Here is a 17,402-nt window from a genome sequence, read left to right as displayed (position 1 = left end):
TAAATAATAAAACCCATTTCTGAAAAAAAAGAGTGAAGTCATTTCATCAAATTACTTCCCTTACAATGCAATTCAAAAGCTGAAAGCTGATTTCCCAGCAAACAAGTAGCTTCTCAGATGCATTCGGCAACACCCACCAAAAAAATAATAATAATAATAATCAGTCTCAAGCCCTTATTGTCTACTAAAAAATGGAGCATGCCCCACTGAGATAAGCTACTAAGCCTACTATTCCTTCCCAAAAAGCCAAATACAGTGAATCAAGGGCATGACAGTCATTTTACATCCAAGACAAGAAAAAACCAGGCCTTTCTACTTAAAAAAACCTTCATAATTAAGAGAGAAATTTCACAAAGGAAAGAAGGCCAAAAAAAAAGGGCAAAAGGCAGGTAAAAAGCAGTAACAGAGCAACAAATAGGTACCTTGAGTTTCATCAAAGTGAACGCCTCTCTCTTGCTCACAAACCTCTTCTGTTAAACCAACTTGTTCTTCACCAGCTTTGATTTGGTTTTCAGCTTTGATCCTTCTAGTCCTCACTTTCAACCCCCCACATTCTTCCTCCTCCAATCCCTCCTCTTCTCTCTCCATTTCCATTGAAAGAAAGAACAAGAAACGAGAGGTGGAAGAAATGCAGAGAAAATAAAAAGGCCTAACAAAAATGGTACTTGGAGAGAGAGAGAGAGAGAGAGAGAGAGCGAGAGAGAGTGAGACTGAGAGGTCTGAATGCAACAAAAGAGCCAATGGTCTGAATGCAACAACAGAGTACGGGCTACAAAACACAAAAAACGTTTCGAATAACCATATATTTTACTTTGAAAAATAAGAAGCTATGAAAATTTCATGCTGACTTTTTATCAGAACCATGTACCTACTTTTGATTCTAAAAATAAAATTTGTGATATTACATGATGGGTGGGCATATTTTTCCAATATAAAAATATGAGAGGGTTGCAGTACAGTTGGGACCTACTTATTTTAGGGTCTAAGCCCTTCATCTGATAGGCATTGCTATGGTCCATATACCAGGCCTTAAATTGAAGTGATGGAATCGTCCTATAGAGTGGATTTTTATGGAAACCCCATCCATAGTAAAGTCTAACAGATGAAGGGTTTGGATCATAGAACAAGTAGGTCCCACTTATACTTTTTTGAGCTCATAATTTTCCTTGGAAAAATATTTCCACCCATTGAATAACCTCGCATAAAATTTGTCTTTTACTCTTGACTTTAAGCATCCCACCAGGCCACCAGGCCCCAGCATCAGGTTAATTATATAATTTCCATTGATTTGTAAATTAATTAAAAGTAGAGGAATGCTAAACTCAAGGCCGCCCTTGCAAATTTAAGCTGAAAGGGTGCTCCCATGGGGTGCACTTGACTAAAGTGCATTAGTAACAGCTGTGAAAAATGTAAAAGTCAAGAAGTATTAAATGCACTTGATGACGTGCACCCAATGGGGGCTCCAGCTGATATTAGCAAGGTCCCCCCAGAGTTTAGCATTCCTCAAATATTATTTTTAAACAAGGGATTTGCTAGCGTCCATCGCAGAAGGCATTTCGCGGATGGTTTGTTGCATCTTACAGCAGCCACCTCGTCAATGAAGACAAAATCTGCGGTAAAGTGAGCCTCTGTGGCTTCTGTCAGATTCAACAGACCATCTGCCAAATGCCTTTTGCAATGGATGCTAGCAAATCCCTTTAAACAATAGTAAAGGTGGGACCCACTTGTTGGATGATCCCGGCCATTCATCTCCCAGGCCCCCACCATGAATGGGCTATGCCATAAAAAACCAAGGAACATAAAAGTATCTTCTAAGGAGTAAGGAGTAGAAAATTGGCTTTCTTTTTAGAATTTTCTCATAATAGAATTATGGAGAGATGAATGCTAAACTTAAGGGCATTCTTGCAAAAAGCATCAGAAAGGTAGCCCATTGGATCCATGTAAACCGGCTACATTTATTGGGCCAATGAAAAATACAAAATTATGAAAATGATAAATGTGGCTGGGTGAAATGATTGCCCTCGCGTTGAGTTTCAGCAAGGGCGTCCTTCAATTTAGCATTTCTCAAAAAGCTTACTAGAAAGTCACTTTTACCCCTCATTTCTAAAATTTAATAATTAAGGCCCACTTTTGCCTTGTTCATGCAATTGGGTCCATTGATTGGAAATCATAAAGCCTAAATGATACTGAGACCACATTGATCAGATGATCCAATGTATTTAATGAAGTTAGATAAGAAGTCATCTGCATGTTTTTAATTCGAGATCCACCATATCTTCTGGCCTTTATTCTCTCTTTTGGTAGGTACCTTTCTTTCTCTCTTCTTCAATCTACTTGGTCAGAAGGAGATAAGCTTAATTTAAATAAGCGCATCTCTTAGAAGGTTCATATTAGATAATATTTGGTTCGTTGGCTGAATTTTTAGTTTCCTATCTGGGTTTAATGGCAAATGGAAACATGGGAGACAACCAAGCGTATTTATGTCTATTTTAAAACTGTTATCATTATTTCCACCGCTCTTGTTTGCCTCTTCCTAAAAAATACTTCATTTCCACCTCTGTTTATGTACACTTCTCTTTGTGGGTTTTGGTAGAAGTTCATTGGACCAAAAACCAATCCGAACATATGCAAAGGAACAAGAAAATTACAATCACATAGAAAATACAAAGATTTACATGGTTCGGTGTAAAAGTCTACGTCAACAGGTAGAGTGCGAGACGGGTAGAGGGATCGTCAATCACATATGATCATGTAAGGAGATCAATGAGGCCGATAGATTAGCTAGGGAGGGCGCATAGAGGGCGGAGATGGAAGTATTCGATTTCCTTCCCCCTTAGCATGTTGTAGTTTTTGTTGCTTGTTCTGCCGTGATCATTTGGATCGTCTGGTGTTTCACTGTTTCCAGTCTTTTATTTATTAATTCATTTCCATTCAATCTAGCAAACCCTGTTCAACCATCTACAATACCCTTTCATTCTCCTCACTCATTTCCCAAGAAACTTCTCACAATAATTACTAACCAGTACCCGGGGCCAAAGAGTTCTTTTATATTTAGGTTTTCTCCAAGTCTAAAATCTACTTCTAGCTAGTGTAACTAGAACACTAGTGATATGGGATTGAGCCTCTAGCTCAATGGTCAAGGCTTCGTTCTTTGACCTATAGGTCGGTGGCTCAATCCTAGCTTACCTACTGGAAAAAAAAAAAAAAAAGAGCACTAGTAATATAAACCCTGAAATCTTGGAATTAAAACAGGACATAAAACCTAACAATCTCCAACTTGGCTTGTTTCAAAACCACTTTGAAGTTTCAGTCAATGTCTATACTTATTTGTTGTCACCGCAAAATATATTAACAATATGAAGTACTAGCTACACATATCATAGGATCAGGATCCTAACTATACCCCAATCGATAAATACGGCCAATGTACATATATAGTTGTATGTGGCTACTTATCTAGTTAACTGTGGAGATGGATCTTGTTGCTGCTCAGATCCGGTCGAGTGTGCGGAAATCCTAATTGCCTGATTATGGAGCGAGGGAGGTTGCCTTGACCTGCGACCTGCGTTTACAAACAAAAGGTTGGGGACACCAAGAGTGGGAGCTCGGGGAAAGCCCTTTGACACTAAAGTTAGATAGGAAGCACCAGAATGAGGGCTAAATACAAGGGATCCGGGTAGGATACGTGCACTTGGGCGGTGTGAATGGGAGGTAGTGTATTATACCTGGGGCCCCAAAGAGAGCTTGAACGTGGAATGGAGGGTTCCCTTTTATAGGCGGAGGTTTCGTGTTCGTGGGTGTGATGTGACGGTGACGTGACACCATGTTAATCGTTGGAGCTGGCACCCGCAAGAGCCAAAAGTGAGGCATCATTGTCAATGGCTGCAAGGAAATGCTAGGATCCTATACGACAGGAAGGCAGGAAAGCGCCCAGGTTTGTTGGAGAGCGTTTGGATCCTACATGATTTGTTGCCAGAAGTGGCATGATGGGACATCGCGCGATCAACCAGGTAGATTGGAGCGAATCGGTAGGCAGTGATGTCATGAAGGGTCTCTGAGGGGTTTCACCCGTCTGGAACCCACGAGGTGCCACTCGGGTGAAGGTCTTATACCTGAGGGTCCCTTGTCTAGTTGGTAGTTTAACTTGTTGCTTTGCTAGAGGGAGCTGCTAGCGGCGCTCGACATAGTCACTAGGCGAGTGACTCTATCCTGCACTCGTGGGGTACTGCCGCGTGTCGATGTGAAGTTGGCCATCCGATTTTACCCCCAAAGAACTTGATCTATCATCTCACATCTCAAAAATCACCACCTCACCGTCATCTGTCATGTAAATTCTCGAATTGTTGTCTTCCCGCTCGTCACTCTTCATCTTCTTTTGTTTTACATCCCTTTTCTTCATTGCCTTCGCTAGGCCTTGTTGAAGTAAAATGTCCTTCACTCTTGTTTGTCAAAGAGTGAAGTTGCATGTTTATCTAATTTCTCAACCTCAAACATTAAGATTGAACCATTTGTTATCATTTTATATCACCACATAACTCTAAATGGTTCTATGTGAACTCGGGTGTTCAACGCAAAGGCAATTGCCCTTTCAATGGTTGGTCGCATCTCTCAGCAGGCGGTTACTCCCCTCATAGGTCAGCCGCTTAGATAGAACCAGGAAACTTGAAAAGACGAGCAGAAAACTATCTTTCCTCCCTCTAATCAATTTGAAAAACCTTAAGGGCCAGTTTGAATACCTCAGAGATTTTGGATTTGGAATTGAGTTTTCAGTACAAAATGAATAGATCTGCCAGCTCATGCTGAGGGAGACAAGGAGGGAAGGGGGTAATTCCTGCTGCACGGGGGAGGTTGAGGAGCCAAGAGGGTGAAGGAAACTGCCAGATATGTGGATTTCTAATTTCTTATCCCCTGCAGCAGGAATTACCCCCTTCTCTCTATGTCTCCCTCAACATGAGCTAGCAGATCTATTCATTTTGTAATGAAAACTCAATTCCAAATCCAAATACAAAATCTGAGGTATCCAAACGGGCCCTAAATTAACGTTTGGATACTTAGGATTTATTGCCCTGTCAATGTCTAACGACACCCCTAATTGTCACCCCTAAATGTCTAACGACACTCCAATCCAGTGTTGGCCCTACTCGTTGGGCGGTCTAGATAAATACTTGGACCGTCCCTTGTGGTTTTATTTCATCACATAACATATGCAAATGCGGTGCATTAAGAGGTCTCTCATTTAATATAACAAAGTTTGACAACTATCTTCCAGTAAGTAGAGAAAAGTCGCAATTACGGCATTGTGGACGGCAGGAAGTGACAAGAGAAAGCAAAGTGGTGGAGCTTTAAAGGGAGACATGCTTAATAACTGTGGTTTTTAAAGGGGATTGATAAATCGACTCCCATGTGTCTTTCTCTCTCCTCTTGGTTAGAGAGAGAAAGATGAGAGAGATAGACACATGGGGAGTCGATTTATCACTGCCCTTTTTAAATTAGGAAAAAGGTGGGTGTTGTTGAGTTGGGTGTCTTGAATTAAACCCGGATGGGGTCCGAAATAGTTTTTACGACCCGGATGTTGCCCGTTTAGCTGCTCGGCCCGGTCCGTTATTTAAGTGAGTTCAACCCAGTTCGGGTAAGTTGTTTTGACCCGCTTTGTATAAGGGGTTTCCACTGTTTGGATATGCGGGAGAAAAATAATAATAATGGTAACTCGAACCAGCACGATTCCAGTCATTTTTAGAGGGATAAATTTAGGAGACTGATATTCACACCCCCCATGTTTTGATAATTAAGAGACTATTACAATTTCCAAAAAGCTCTAGGCAGCCAATCAAAAGTGTAAAACAAAGTTAGTCCAAAACATGATCGCACGGATATCAATAGCCTAAATGTATGATGATACCCCTCTAAATAAACCATCTTGGTCATATTATTTCCTTCTAAATTATAAAAAGGGAAAAAAAAATCTAGGAAATTTTTTTCTGCTAGAAATGTTTCTCCTGCAATCCAAACCAAACGGAGTTAAAGCTGTAGCTAATTAAATATTAGGACAAGGTATAGTTGCAAACTAGCAATTCCATGCAGTCTATTCAAACTGAAGAAGATAGGGTTAGTGACCAGAATATGAGTTAATCTCCAAGGCCAATCTAGTAAAGTCAAGCGACAAGAAATCACATGTGAAAATTACAGTTACAATATATGTTACTAGCATTTTTTTGCAGAATACTTTCTGCCCAAAAGTAAGTGTTTTTTTATTTATAAGAGGCATGCTAAGCTTAAACGCCCGTCCTAAGCATCCAAGCCTAAAGTAGCCCCATAGGACATGTTGCAAATGTTGGGTTAGGTGATGGGTCTACCATGGAAAAAATCAATAATTTTGGCAGCAATGGCCATCCAATTGATCAGTTGAAATGAAAAGGGGAAAAAAACACTTCATATACAACAGCACTACAGCATGATGGTCTTGAAATTTAGATGGCTACTGCTATCTATCAGTGAGATTTTGGACTATTACCAAATCACAATGGAGTCCTTTTTTCAACATTTTTCATTCTCCAGCAAAATGGGAAGAAGAGAATCGCTTGGAGTGACTCCGCTTGGCTCCGAGAATGCATCGCAAATCATTGCCAAATCTCGCTCGAAAGTCGGAAATCACAATTTTCCATTCTCTGCAATGAAAAAAGCACAGAAATGCTGCTTGCATTTCCCTGGTTGATTATGAAGGATCAAGGGGACTTGTTAGTTTTTCTAGAAATTGAATAGTCTACATGGGTAAGAAACCATAACAATACAGTAAAAAATTTGCAAGTAAAAAAAGAGAGACTCAATTGCAACTGAACTGAATTACAAACTGCCTTCTCAGCATAATTACAATGACTAATTAAAAAACAGAGGGATCAAAACTAATCAGCTCTTAAGTGGAGAAACAATCGGATATATACACATACATACGTACGTGCACTCATACATAAATGTGTATATTGCATGTAAATATGCATGTATACCATATAATTCGGAAGAATTTGTTAGACTGTGCGTTCAAAAATAGGAAGAAAAAGAGGAGAGAAGAATTTGTTAAACAAGGGACATTGGACCTCAACCACCCAACTTACAGTTTCAGTTATTCTTGCTATTTGCAGGAACTTCCTTCCCATTGCAGGGATGCAGTTTTAGTCTAAATCCGAACTTTCTTGAGAATATATTCCATGAATTCTTCGGTTTCCCAAGCTTCTCGATCTCTTTCCTCATGTCTAAGCACTCCTTCTCGAGCTCTAAGACCCGTAATTTCATCTCATCGGTACTTAAGGGCTGACTTTCTATTGGATCATGGGCGGGATCGCTTTGGGCTGACCTGCCATTCTTAGGAAGAGCGAGGTTCCCATGCAGGGGTTGTGAGTTCTCTAAGTTATCAGAGACGAAGAACCAGCCAGCAATGGACGTCCGCAGCCTAAGCTGTTCAAAGAAGAGGACTTGGACAACTACTCTGAGAGGTAGCCTCTCATTCTGTGCTGCATGGGTGCAAGCCTCTAATGAGAGCTTTTGGCAGTTCATTAGCCTGCAGAGATGCTCCCTCTCTGAGTCTGTGAGCCATGGGTGTGCCTGCAATTAAGGAACATATTAGAGGGTGTTAAAAGAAAAGCCAACAGCATAGGAAATTTCATGCTGTGTGCATTTAGTAAGAAAAAATTGTTACATTGAATTATGGATATGTATGTAAGTGTATACTATATCTACTTGCAAATGAATTTGCATCTCACTGATATGTAAGGGCCTCTTTGGGTCCATCAAGTTTGTTCTTATATGCAAATAATATTATTTTAATTTGACCTTATTTGGAAATGGAGATTAAGGCCTTTGGAAGCCATTAACTATTTGTTTCTAAGACTATCATAACCATTATGTGCAAATAGTTATATTATTTTCAAAGCAATTTGTATATAGATTATATGCAAAATACTTTCTAGAGGTATCCTGAGAGGGTCCCAAGTATTGAGCATTGACACAGGGCTCACAAACTGATCCACATTCCATAAACACGTCTAACAATGCTTTTTAACAGTTTGCATGTTGATCTAAACAAATGAAAATCAAAACGGTATACCTTGTTAGAAAGATGTATGTAATATGAATAGATGCACAACAAAAGTTCATGAAAGTAATGTTGCAAATGGGAGAAACAGTAACTCATAGGTTTTATTATGTTTATTTGTATAGAAACATATGATGGAGAAACAATCTTTCTATATATGTATGCAGTTGTTTCTCTTCTATAACATGTAATAATACGGAAATTGTTCAACGATGCTTGCAATATACATTTAACAAATGCATAAAACAGTTTGTAACTTTGTATAGTAGTGTAAAAAAGTATTTATGGAAGCCACACACCTTCCTTGTGTCCACATGGTTGTGTATGTGTGCTGAAAAAAACAAAGGATCAGAAGACAATGTTCCAAGTGGGATTTGAAACTGAGAGAAAATTATGAGTACGAAATTTGATGTTATGTGACTATGTATACGTCGATATTTTCAAGTATGCACATAGGTGTATGTACTTGCAAATGAAAGTGGATCTTTAGTATATGTAAGAATCTGGATATGGGACTTTTATGCGTTGATGCACTTTGTGTTTGTAATGGACGCTTGCAAACACTTGCACGTTCTTGCAATATTGGGTTTGTGTGTGTTTAATAGAGTTCCATATATTAATGGCAGGACTGCTACATTTCCCACATTTCAAAGAAGGGCAGAGGTTAACAGAATCAGAGCAAATTCTGATATTTAAGAATCCAAAGAGACCAGTGTTCAAAAGAAAAAGAAAAAAAATCTAAAGAGATTATTTGGAGCAAATCCCCTGAGTCATGAAGTAAGGTCAATCAGGCGATCACATATACCAAGATACTTCTTTCAAAGATAGAAATGGTGCTTCTACTATATAATATTGTCTTATTGTTGAATCACTGTCCCCTAATAAAATTCAGTTGCACTTCTGTTAAAAGAAGAAAATAAGTATCAATTCTTGGATATGTGTAAAGGTGCTCAAGAAAAACGAATGTGATGTTCTAAGCAAAAGAAACTGGGAGATTCAAATGCTTGTACATAAATTCTATTACCTTTAGGTATATGTCAATAGCGCGGTAGATGCCATCATCTAGCGGCCTGGCATATTCGGGGATGACAACTGCTAGTGACTGAAATTTTGGGAACTTCAAGTTAACATCTGGTGCAACCTCTGCAAGGTAACCATCCACTAGTTTGGCAACCATGGTCATTGGCGTCAAATTAGGGGAGCCAATCCCCTCAACGACAATGCAAGGAGAAGATGCAGGACCAGATTGATCCACCAACATGAAATGGTCGAGAATTCGTTGAACACAGTCGATATCATAAAGGGTCTCCACTGAGTAACCCAAATTTGGTATGAGAAGATCTTCCAATGTGGCTTGGTCCAACTGTACTCCTATCCTTTTCTCCAAGTTCTCTCTACATGATGGACTCGCGTGTAAAATCATTGCAGTGCGAAGCAATCCAAGTAAAAACTTTGTCGATGTGACACCCTTTTTCATGGGAAGCAAACCCACAATCTCTTCAAGGAGAGATCTTTGATCGCTCTCCGAGGGTGCGGACACAGAAGCACCGGGCATGACACGGCCGGTATTCTCACGAAAGCTCGAGTGCCGACTCAGTCCTGGCAAATACCGCTTACCGTAGAACATGAGAGATCCCGCAATGCTCTCGGGCTTCATGGCTCTTGATTCCATAGCTAAAATCAGTCTCTTATATAGGTTTAAACTAAGAAAAGATACGTCCTCGTACCACCAATCTTCACTCGCAGTCCTTGGTTTAGCTCCACACCCTATTCCATTCCACAGATTGGTGTCATTTGGGCTCTGTAAAGAACTAGGCCAACCAAACAAGGATGGGTCGGAACAAGCTTTCATTGCTAATGAGTTGATGCATCTCGAGACAATGTGGAGCTCTTCTGCGTGTGGAAGAACGTCCTCGCATGTTTCGAGAGCCTTTATGGAGTCTTTCCAACTACTGAGAACTTCGTTAAGGAAACATTCTGTCTGTGCGATGAGATTTCCTTCTCCATAGTCCTCTGTCATCCGAAGGTGCTCGGCAGCACACCGGAGACAGACCACATTCAAAGCAGTCAATTCTAGTTTAACACCATAACAGAATTTTGCTACAAGCTCGAAAGCTTTGGCACTGCCTGGGATGTCGTGAAGCTGCAATGTACAGATAGTTCCATCCCCGCCAGAGAAATCTCCAATCAATTTTTCCAATGCTCCACTCCTGGAAAGCAATGGAAACTGCAAGAATAAACAGACAACTGTCAGGAATGTGAACCATTTTTATTTTTTTTTGAATGGCAAATATCTATCTATCTATATAGAGGAATGATAAACTGAAAGGGCGCCCTTGCAAAAAACCATCTACAAGGTTGCTCCTATTGGTCCTTCTCAACAAAGTGCACTTATTGTTCTTTAATTTTATATTTGTCTGCGCCATTTTCATATTTTTTTTCTGTGCCCTAGTAAATGAACTTTGTTGAGATGGACCAATGGAGTCGCCCTTGTAGCTAGTTTTTGCAAGGGCGCCCTTCAGTTTATCATTCCCCATCTATATATAATGCAATATTAAAAAAAATAGTATGGACAACCTTAATCCAAAAGGAACAAATAATAAAAAGATATAAAATAAAATAAAAATCAAGGTATTTGCACCCCATCAAACAGTACACATGTTTTTTCCAATCGACGCTGAAATTTTGTATAAAAGGTTGCTAAAAGATTTATGTTTTTCAAAGGAACAGAAGGTTTTAGAAATGGGGATAAGGAAGAGACAGAGAAGAAGAAGAGTAAGGGAGAAGATGGTGAGATTCTCCACTAAGGAGCTCTCCCACGTAATGATGTATATATAGAGCCCAAAATAGGGCAACATAGTATAAAGACTACAATACCCTCACTTATACACGTAATGACCAAAATGACATTACACTCTTCAACACTCCCCTTCAAGCTAGAGTGTGTATACTATGGAACTTCAGCTTGCTACAAAGATCATACAACAAAAAAAGACCATACAACAAAAAAAGGTACAATAAGCTCATACACACAGCCAGCTTGGTGTAACACTCCCCCTCAAGCTAGTGTGGTGAATACATAATGAAATACATAACAAGAAAAGGATAGCAACGGCCACATTGAATAGAATGGCATGCTCAAATGGCCACCAAAGATAACAGCTCCCCAAGAATCAGCACGACGGCGTGAGCGATCACAACAGGGCCTCCCCCTTAATCAAAGCACGACAAACAAATCCGCTTACCAATGAGCAATGGAGGCGACTCGCCAGGAAACAACAACGATCCTCGAACAAAATAAGCATGCCAAAGGCGAGCACATGAGCAACGGCGAAGCACCACGAGTAGATATCAGCTGAACAACATATCGCCATGAGAAGAACCACCAACCAACCAACGACGATCAACCAACCAATAGGGCGATATAAAGATCAGCCCACCACAACAACCAACCAATGACGGCCACACAACACGTCACCTGGAAGAAACAACAGCAAGGCCGAAAGCAACACTAACGACCGGGCATACAACCCCAACAACGACAAGGCCGAAAGCAATGCTAACGACCGGGCATATAGCCCCAACAAAGTGGTTTGCAACACAAACCACTACAACCACAACAAAGGCGTGAAACTACGCCTAGCAACTACACTCACTATATAGAAGCACCAACAACGTGAATTGCAATGCAAACCACTACAACAACAACAATAAAGGCGTAAAATGCTGAGCAACTACACTCACTATTTAGAAGCATCAACAACATGACTCGAGAAGCGAGTCCACCAACAACCAACAACAAATCAACCAACCCAACCAATGAACTAACCAAGAACCAACTGAGAACCAACAACCAACTACAACTTACAAACACCAACCAAACACTAACCAATCACCAACAACAAGCCAACCAACTCAACCAACGATGATCACAAACCGACCACAACCGACCAACCAACAAACCCACAACTAAACAACAACCACTATGATCTCAACCACGATCAATCCATCCGACAAACCGACCACAAACACAACCAACCAACATTCAACACACACCAACAACCAACTGAACAATTAACCACAACCAACCACGTAACAACCAACCAACCACGCAACAACCAACTAAAAGACTAGCAACAAAGACAACAACAAGACAACACCAAGACAACAATAAGACAAGAGCAAGACAACACCAAAACCACAAGACAACACTAAGACAAGATAGAACCAACAACTACATACTAACACAACTACATGATAATACTCCCCTCAAGTTGAAGGCCGAATGCCTTCAACTTGCAACGAGAAAAAAAAGAACTTTCAAGGCACGACACCTCTCTTAGACATCTTGTCAAACACTTGGTGTGCACCTTTGACATCAACACAAAAGACATAGAAGACTATGGAAAGAACAAGACAACAATAAAACAAGGATACAACACACTCCATCCATGGAACTACATAAGGGCTTCAACACTCTCCCTCAAGTTGAGGCCGAAGGCCTTCAACTTGCAATGAAAAGACCACCTTCAACACACATTATCCCTCTTGGAGATTTTAACAAACACTTGGTGTGCACCTTTGATAACAACCCAAACGGCATAAGAAACAACGAATATAGAGGGATAGAACAAGAATTGGGATGGAGTAGAAGGGGGGATGAGACTCAAAACACGAAAGAATGAGAGATAGAAAAGATTTAAACCATAAAGAAAGGGTTAGAAAACTAGAAAGAAACCGACAATGGATTAAGATGTAGAAAAGAAAAGATTTATGGATTTAGAACAAAAGAAAGAACAAGAAAGGGATTTATGGATGGAGAAAATGGAATAAAAGAATATATACGAGGGGACTTTTGTGTTCTTTTTGTTTGGAAAAATGGTGGATTTACAAATGGTAAAGGGGTTTGGGTTTAGGAGTTCACAAGATGGAGGTTAGGGTTTGAGGGTTATGGTGTTAGGATTTAGAGAGGAGAAACCCAAAAAATGAGGAGGGAGTCTCGTCTCGTCTTCATATGGTGGGGGCGTCTCGTCTCGCGTCGCGTCTTCAGGATACTATGTTGCTGAGAATGAGATGGAGAGATGGAGTGGAAATGACTCTTCTTTCCTCTTTCTTTCCCTTAGGATCTTTGCTCTGATACCATGTTAGAAATGGGGATAAGGAAGAGGAAGAGTGAGGGAGAAGATGGTGAGATTCTCCACTAAGGAGCTCTCCCATGTAATGATGTATATATAGAGCCCAAAATAGGGCAACATAGTATAAAGACTACAATACCCTCACTTATATATGTAATGACAAAAATGACCTTACAATCTTCAACAGAAGGTAATTCATTGAATTGTTATTGTAAATCTTAAATGCTTTAGTATTATTTGTAACGTTGTGAAAAATGACGTAAAGAAAGAAAATTAAACCATGTTATTGGCTTTTCAATGTATGCCTATTACACAATCAGAAATATACATAAATAGGGAAGGCAAAAAAAATACAAAACAAATCAAACTGAACCAACCGAACAGCACCTTGTGGAGATGAAAGGACATTTCTCCAACTTCAACGACAATATCACTTGGAAGCCCAGTTGTACAAACCCTGCAAAAAGTCAAGTAGTATTTTTAATACAAAAAGATTTAAAAAAAAAAGAATACATCAGCAAAAATGTTATATTAGATGCTAATGAAATCTTGGACCTATAGCACAATCCCTGTGAACAGGCATGACCATTCTAAAGAAAAGAAACTATTATCTCTTGGTAATATCCATTATAGTAGGGAGAAAACGCCATACGGAAGGGGATCAAGATGCCACATGAATGACACTTAAAAAAACTCACTAATTTGGCTTGGCTTAGAAGAGTACAGTGGAATAAAAGTTAAAAGGGGTAACTTGATCTTTTAACAAATCAACAAGCCTTCCTTGAACACACAAAAGACATGTTTGAGGATTAGCAGAACTCTATCAAGTACGCAGAAACTAAGGGGCTGTTTGGATATGCGAATTTTAGAATCCGGGATTTCTTCAAAATTGTAGATAAGACACAAGAGAAGAAGCGGACCAGCTGTCGTTTTCTGACTTCTCGCCCTTCTTTCCGTCAGCAAGAGAGTAGCAGATCATCCCATGTTTCCAGGTTTTTAGAAATCTAAGGATGCGGGAGAGATTTCTAAAACCTGGATTTCTCACTTAAAATCCAAGAAACACTGTCAGGACAGCATACAACAGCTTGATCATGAACCCTCTGTTACACTGTTTTCAAATTAAAAACCTGGATTCTGAAATCCGCGTATCCAAACGGCCCCTAAATGTCTACAAGATGAACCAACTCAAAATACTTGATTAAATACAGTACCGAGTTTCAAGTGACTTGGGCTGTCAATGAGTCGGAGTTTGCTTTTGTACTTAAATCCTTGATTTAATACTTGACCATAGATGAGTATGCATTAACTTTGATTATTTAAACATTGACTTAAATAAAACTAGTGCTCCGTTTGGATTTTGGGGGCAACATTGTGCTTAGTTCAACAGCAGGCACACATTAAAGAATAAGAAGCCTACCAGGAGGTCATAGGGGATATCTTGAATGCTTACTTTATCAAGGCAGCTCACTCCATTCCCCGTTGCTAATCCCTAAAATCATCGGCAAGAAGCCTACTAGAATCATAAGTCGTGTGTGATTGTAATCATAAAATTGTGAACCTTATCCAGACATCTGAACAAAGTAAATCTGTTCACCGAACCTTTCAAAACGAAATTGAAAAAGTCAAAGAGTAGTGGCAAACCACTTTGACCCTTCTCCTAGTCATTGATTAACCAAATATGCATTCCTAGAGACTCGAAAAACTTGTTGAGGAGATAAATCTCTTTTTGTAAATCAATGTTTTAAGCTTTCAGTGCATTTGAAACTTTCAGCGAAAGCAAAATCAACACATTGAGAATCCAAATGCCCCATTGGAGAATCAGACCAAAACATAAGATTTTTAATCTTAAAGAACGCGAATAATAGACAACCAGTTTTCAAGTTGACTAAATTGCAGCCACCGCTGAGTCCAAGATGACTTCTGAATAAACCTTGCCCCATAAATTTCCAAACGCCCGTATCTCATTTAAGGAAACCAGATCTGAAATATCAAAAGTGTAAGGGTAGGGCAGGGAGAGGGATAAAGAATTGAAAGGGGAGGAGAGTTTGAGAATTATATCTATGATTGATTAAGCATGCATGGAATTCTTGCCAGTTGCTTTAATCATTAAGGACTAATTTGAAACAAAAATTGAAGTCATCCAAGGAAAAGTTCTTTTCCATCACAAATCATGAGTTGCTTGATCAAATTGTTAATTCCTGCCAATTCCGGGAAAGCATTCTTTTCCTATTCAGATCTACGCAGATCACCATCTATGGACTAATGATTTAGACCATGATCTTAGGTTCAAAAACATTCTCGCTAATACCTCGATTTTTGCATGGGCGTAGAATTATAAGTCCATTATGCTTTATCAAATTGCCTTCCTCACATTGGCTGTTTTCTTTGGATAGCTCTGTGATAGAGCTTTCAAAATGGACCAAATGAAACATGTAGTCTTGGACTATTATTAGCTGTTCACTACACTCAAAAGCCAAGATACACACACCATTTTTTCCTACTTTATACTTTTACTTTGCTGGTAATATAGATGGATTAACATTACTATTCACATATTACATCAAAACATCAGGAATCACAGAACATATCTCCATCGGTAAGTACATACATATACAAACACATCATGTACATGCATATATAGATACATTACAATGATGGGTAAGCCAGGATTGAACCTGAAACATTGCATGCATGCATACATCATGGAGGAATTAGTCTACTCATTTTAGCAATAAAATACATCCATGCTTAAAGAAGCATGTATTAATTCTCATTTCAGCATAAAACATAACCTTCCCAATTTCCCAAAATTTTCAGAAACCCATCAAAAGTAACCAAACTCCACAAAAACAAATGAGGTGGGAATGAAAGAAGAACAAGAAAAAAAAAAGTCCCAACAGGGAAATGGTCCTGACACATAAGCATGTATACATACCCACTTGTAATTTCCATTCCAGCATAAAACATAACCTTCCTAATTTCCCAAAATTTTCAGAAACCCATCAGAAGTAACAAAACCCACAAAAACAAATGAAGTGGAAATGAAAGAGGAACATGAAAAGCAGTCCAATCAAGAAAATGTTTCAATATACAAAAAAAAAAAAAAAAGACAATGAAACGTAGAAATATACGGATACGTAAATACATACCAGGTTTGGCCGTCCCTTTGGAAGGATTCTGATTTGGAGCCCAGCTTCATTAAAGCCATTTTTCTTAACTCTTCTGAGTTTTTTATCAAAAGAGAAAAAAACAAACAAACAAAAGTGGTTTGGCTTCAGCTTCAATAAACGTGTAGAAATGAAGAGGATACATTTGGTTTTGTTTACGTTTTCAATGAGATGGCATGGATGGGCCCGGGTCTAAAGGAAAGGGTAGACACGAAGGCTATACTTTTCCTGAAAATTTTCATTGGAAGATTCACTTTCTTTTTACTGAGCCATTTGCTGATTTATTGTTTTTAGATCCTGATTTGAAGCATTTATCTTATATTATAATATTAATTAAATAAACGGAAACCCCTGTTTTTAAGGGTATCTGTGAAGTTCATTAACCTCCCAAAGTTCATGCGTTTTACTATAATGGAGATGGTTAGAGATAGTTATAGATGGTTTTTCCCTTTTTTCTTTTTCTTTTTGGGCAGGTAAGAGAGGGTGAGCCTTGGCGCAACATTCAGACCTAGTGGTCACGGGTTTGAGTCACAGAAACAACCTCTCTGTAGAGCAGGGGTCAGGCTGCGTACATCTAGCGCTCCCCAGACCCCGCAATGGCGGGACCCTCATGCACTGGGCCACCCTTTTTTTTTTGGGCGGGTAAGCTTGGACCCAACTAGAATTTGCAATTGAAAATTCAACTGATATGAAAAATATCCTGTATAGTATCAACAGCTACAAATAAATTCGTGACAACTTTACAATAAAGTTTTATTGAATGGACTTTGAATTCAATATATCCTTCACTGTACATGTATTTTTATATGCAAACGGGACAGAAGAAATTTCATATTTGGGATCGTATTGAGAGAGAAAGAAAAGTAAAGTATACAATTTGGGGTTCCTAATTGAAGATAGATAGGGGAGAAAATATACATCATGATATACATTGTGTTATTGCGGGTTGATGCAGTTGTGGGCTGATCCATTTAATTCCCAAAATTCCTTGACCTAATATTTAGTGAGGATATA

General features: G+C 39.2%; 2 protein-coding genes across 4 annotated transcripts in view; both read right to left on the bottom strand.

Annotated features, from left to right (window-relative positions):
• The window catches only part of LOC143888743 (membrane protein of ER body-like protein), a 28,421-nt gene extending 27,711 nt beyond the window's left edge, over positions 1-710 (bottom strand). Inside the window, exon 1 of the mRNA XM_077393159.1 lies at positions 423-710. Coding sequence (XP_077249274.1) covers positions 423-594 — 172 coding nt within the window. The 5' untranslated portion in view covers positions 595-710. The remainder of the gene's footprint in view (positions 1-422) is intronic.
• Positions 711-6,427: 5,717 nt separating this feature from the next.
• On the bottom strand, positions 6,428-16,554 carry LOC143887223 (BTB/POZ domain-containing protein At5g03250-like). Of its 3 annotated transcripts, XM_077391334.1 has the most exons (5): positions 16,371-16,554; positions 13,609-13,678; positions 9,111-10,313; positions 7,110-7,596; positions 6,428-6,704 (listed from the first exon to the last, which is right to left on the bottom strand). In XM_077391334.1, exons 1-4 carry the CDS (start codon positions 16,427-16,429, stop codon positions 7,114-7,116), a joined length of 1,815 nt encoding a protein of 604 aa, XP_077247449.1. In that variant the 5' UTR covers positions 16,430-16,554; the 3' UTR covers positions 6,428-6,704; positions 7,110-7,113. The 3 variants fall into 3 exon arrangements, with proteins under 3 accessions (XP_077247449.1, XP_077247448.1, XP_077247450.1); XM_077391333.1 differs by lacking the exon at positions 6,428-6,704 and having other exon boundaries at positions 6,806-7,596; positions 16,371-16,553; XM_077391335.1 differs by lacking the exons at positions 6,428-6,704; positions 16,371-16,554 and adding an exon at positions 16,157-16,273 and having other exon boundaries at positions 6,806-7,596.
• Between the last annotated feature and the right edge of the window lie 848 nt (positions 16,555-17,402).

Source organism: Tasmannia lanceolata, unplaced genomic scaffold (assembly GCF_043159265.1).
Source record: "Tasmannia lanceolata isolate RefF3 unplaced genomic scaffold, GAP_Taslan_0.1 ptg000012l, whole genome shotgun sequence".
Lineage (NCBI taxonomy): Eukaryota > Viridiplantae > Streptophyta > Magnoliopsida > Canellales > Winteraceae > Tasmannia > Tasmannia lanceolata.
The sequence above is the reverse complement of the archived record's forward strand: the minus strand, read 5'-3'. Positions and strand labels throughout refer to the sequence as shown.

Bases quoted from the DNA above. Each gene is read 5' to 3' on its own strand.
- LOC143887223 (XM_077391334.1), bottom strand. From the start codon at position 16,429: ATGGCTTTAATGAAGCTGGGCTCCAAATCAGAATCCTTCCAAAGGGAC. The intron at 13,679-16,370 runs GTATGTATTTAC...GACTTTTTGCAG, and splicing joins CAAAGGGACGGCCAAACCTG to GGTTTGTACAACTGGGCTTC. The intron at 10,314-13,608 runs GTGCTGTTCGGT...TTATTCTTGCAG, and splicing joins TGTCCTTTCATCTCCACAAG to TTTCCATTGCTTTCCAGGAG.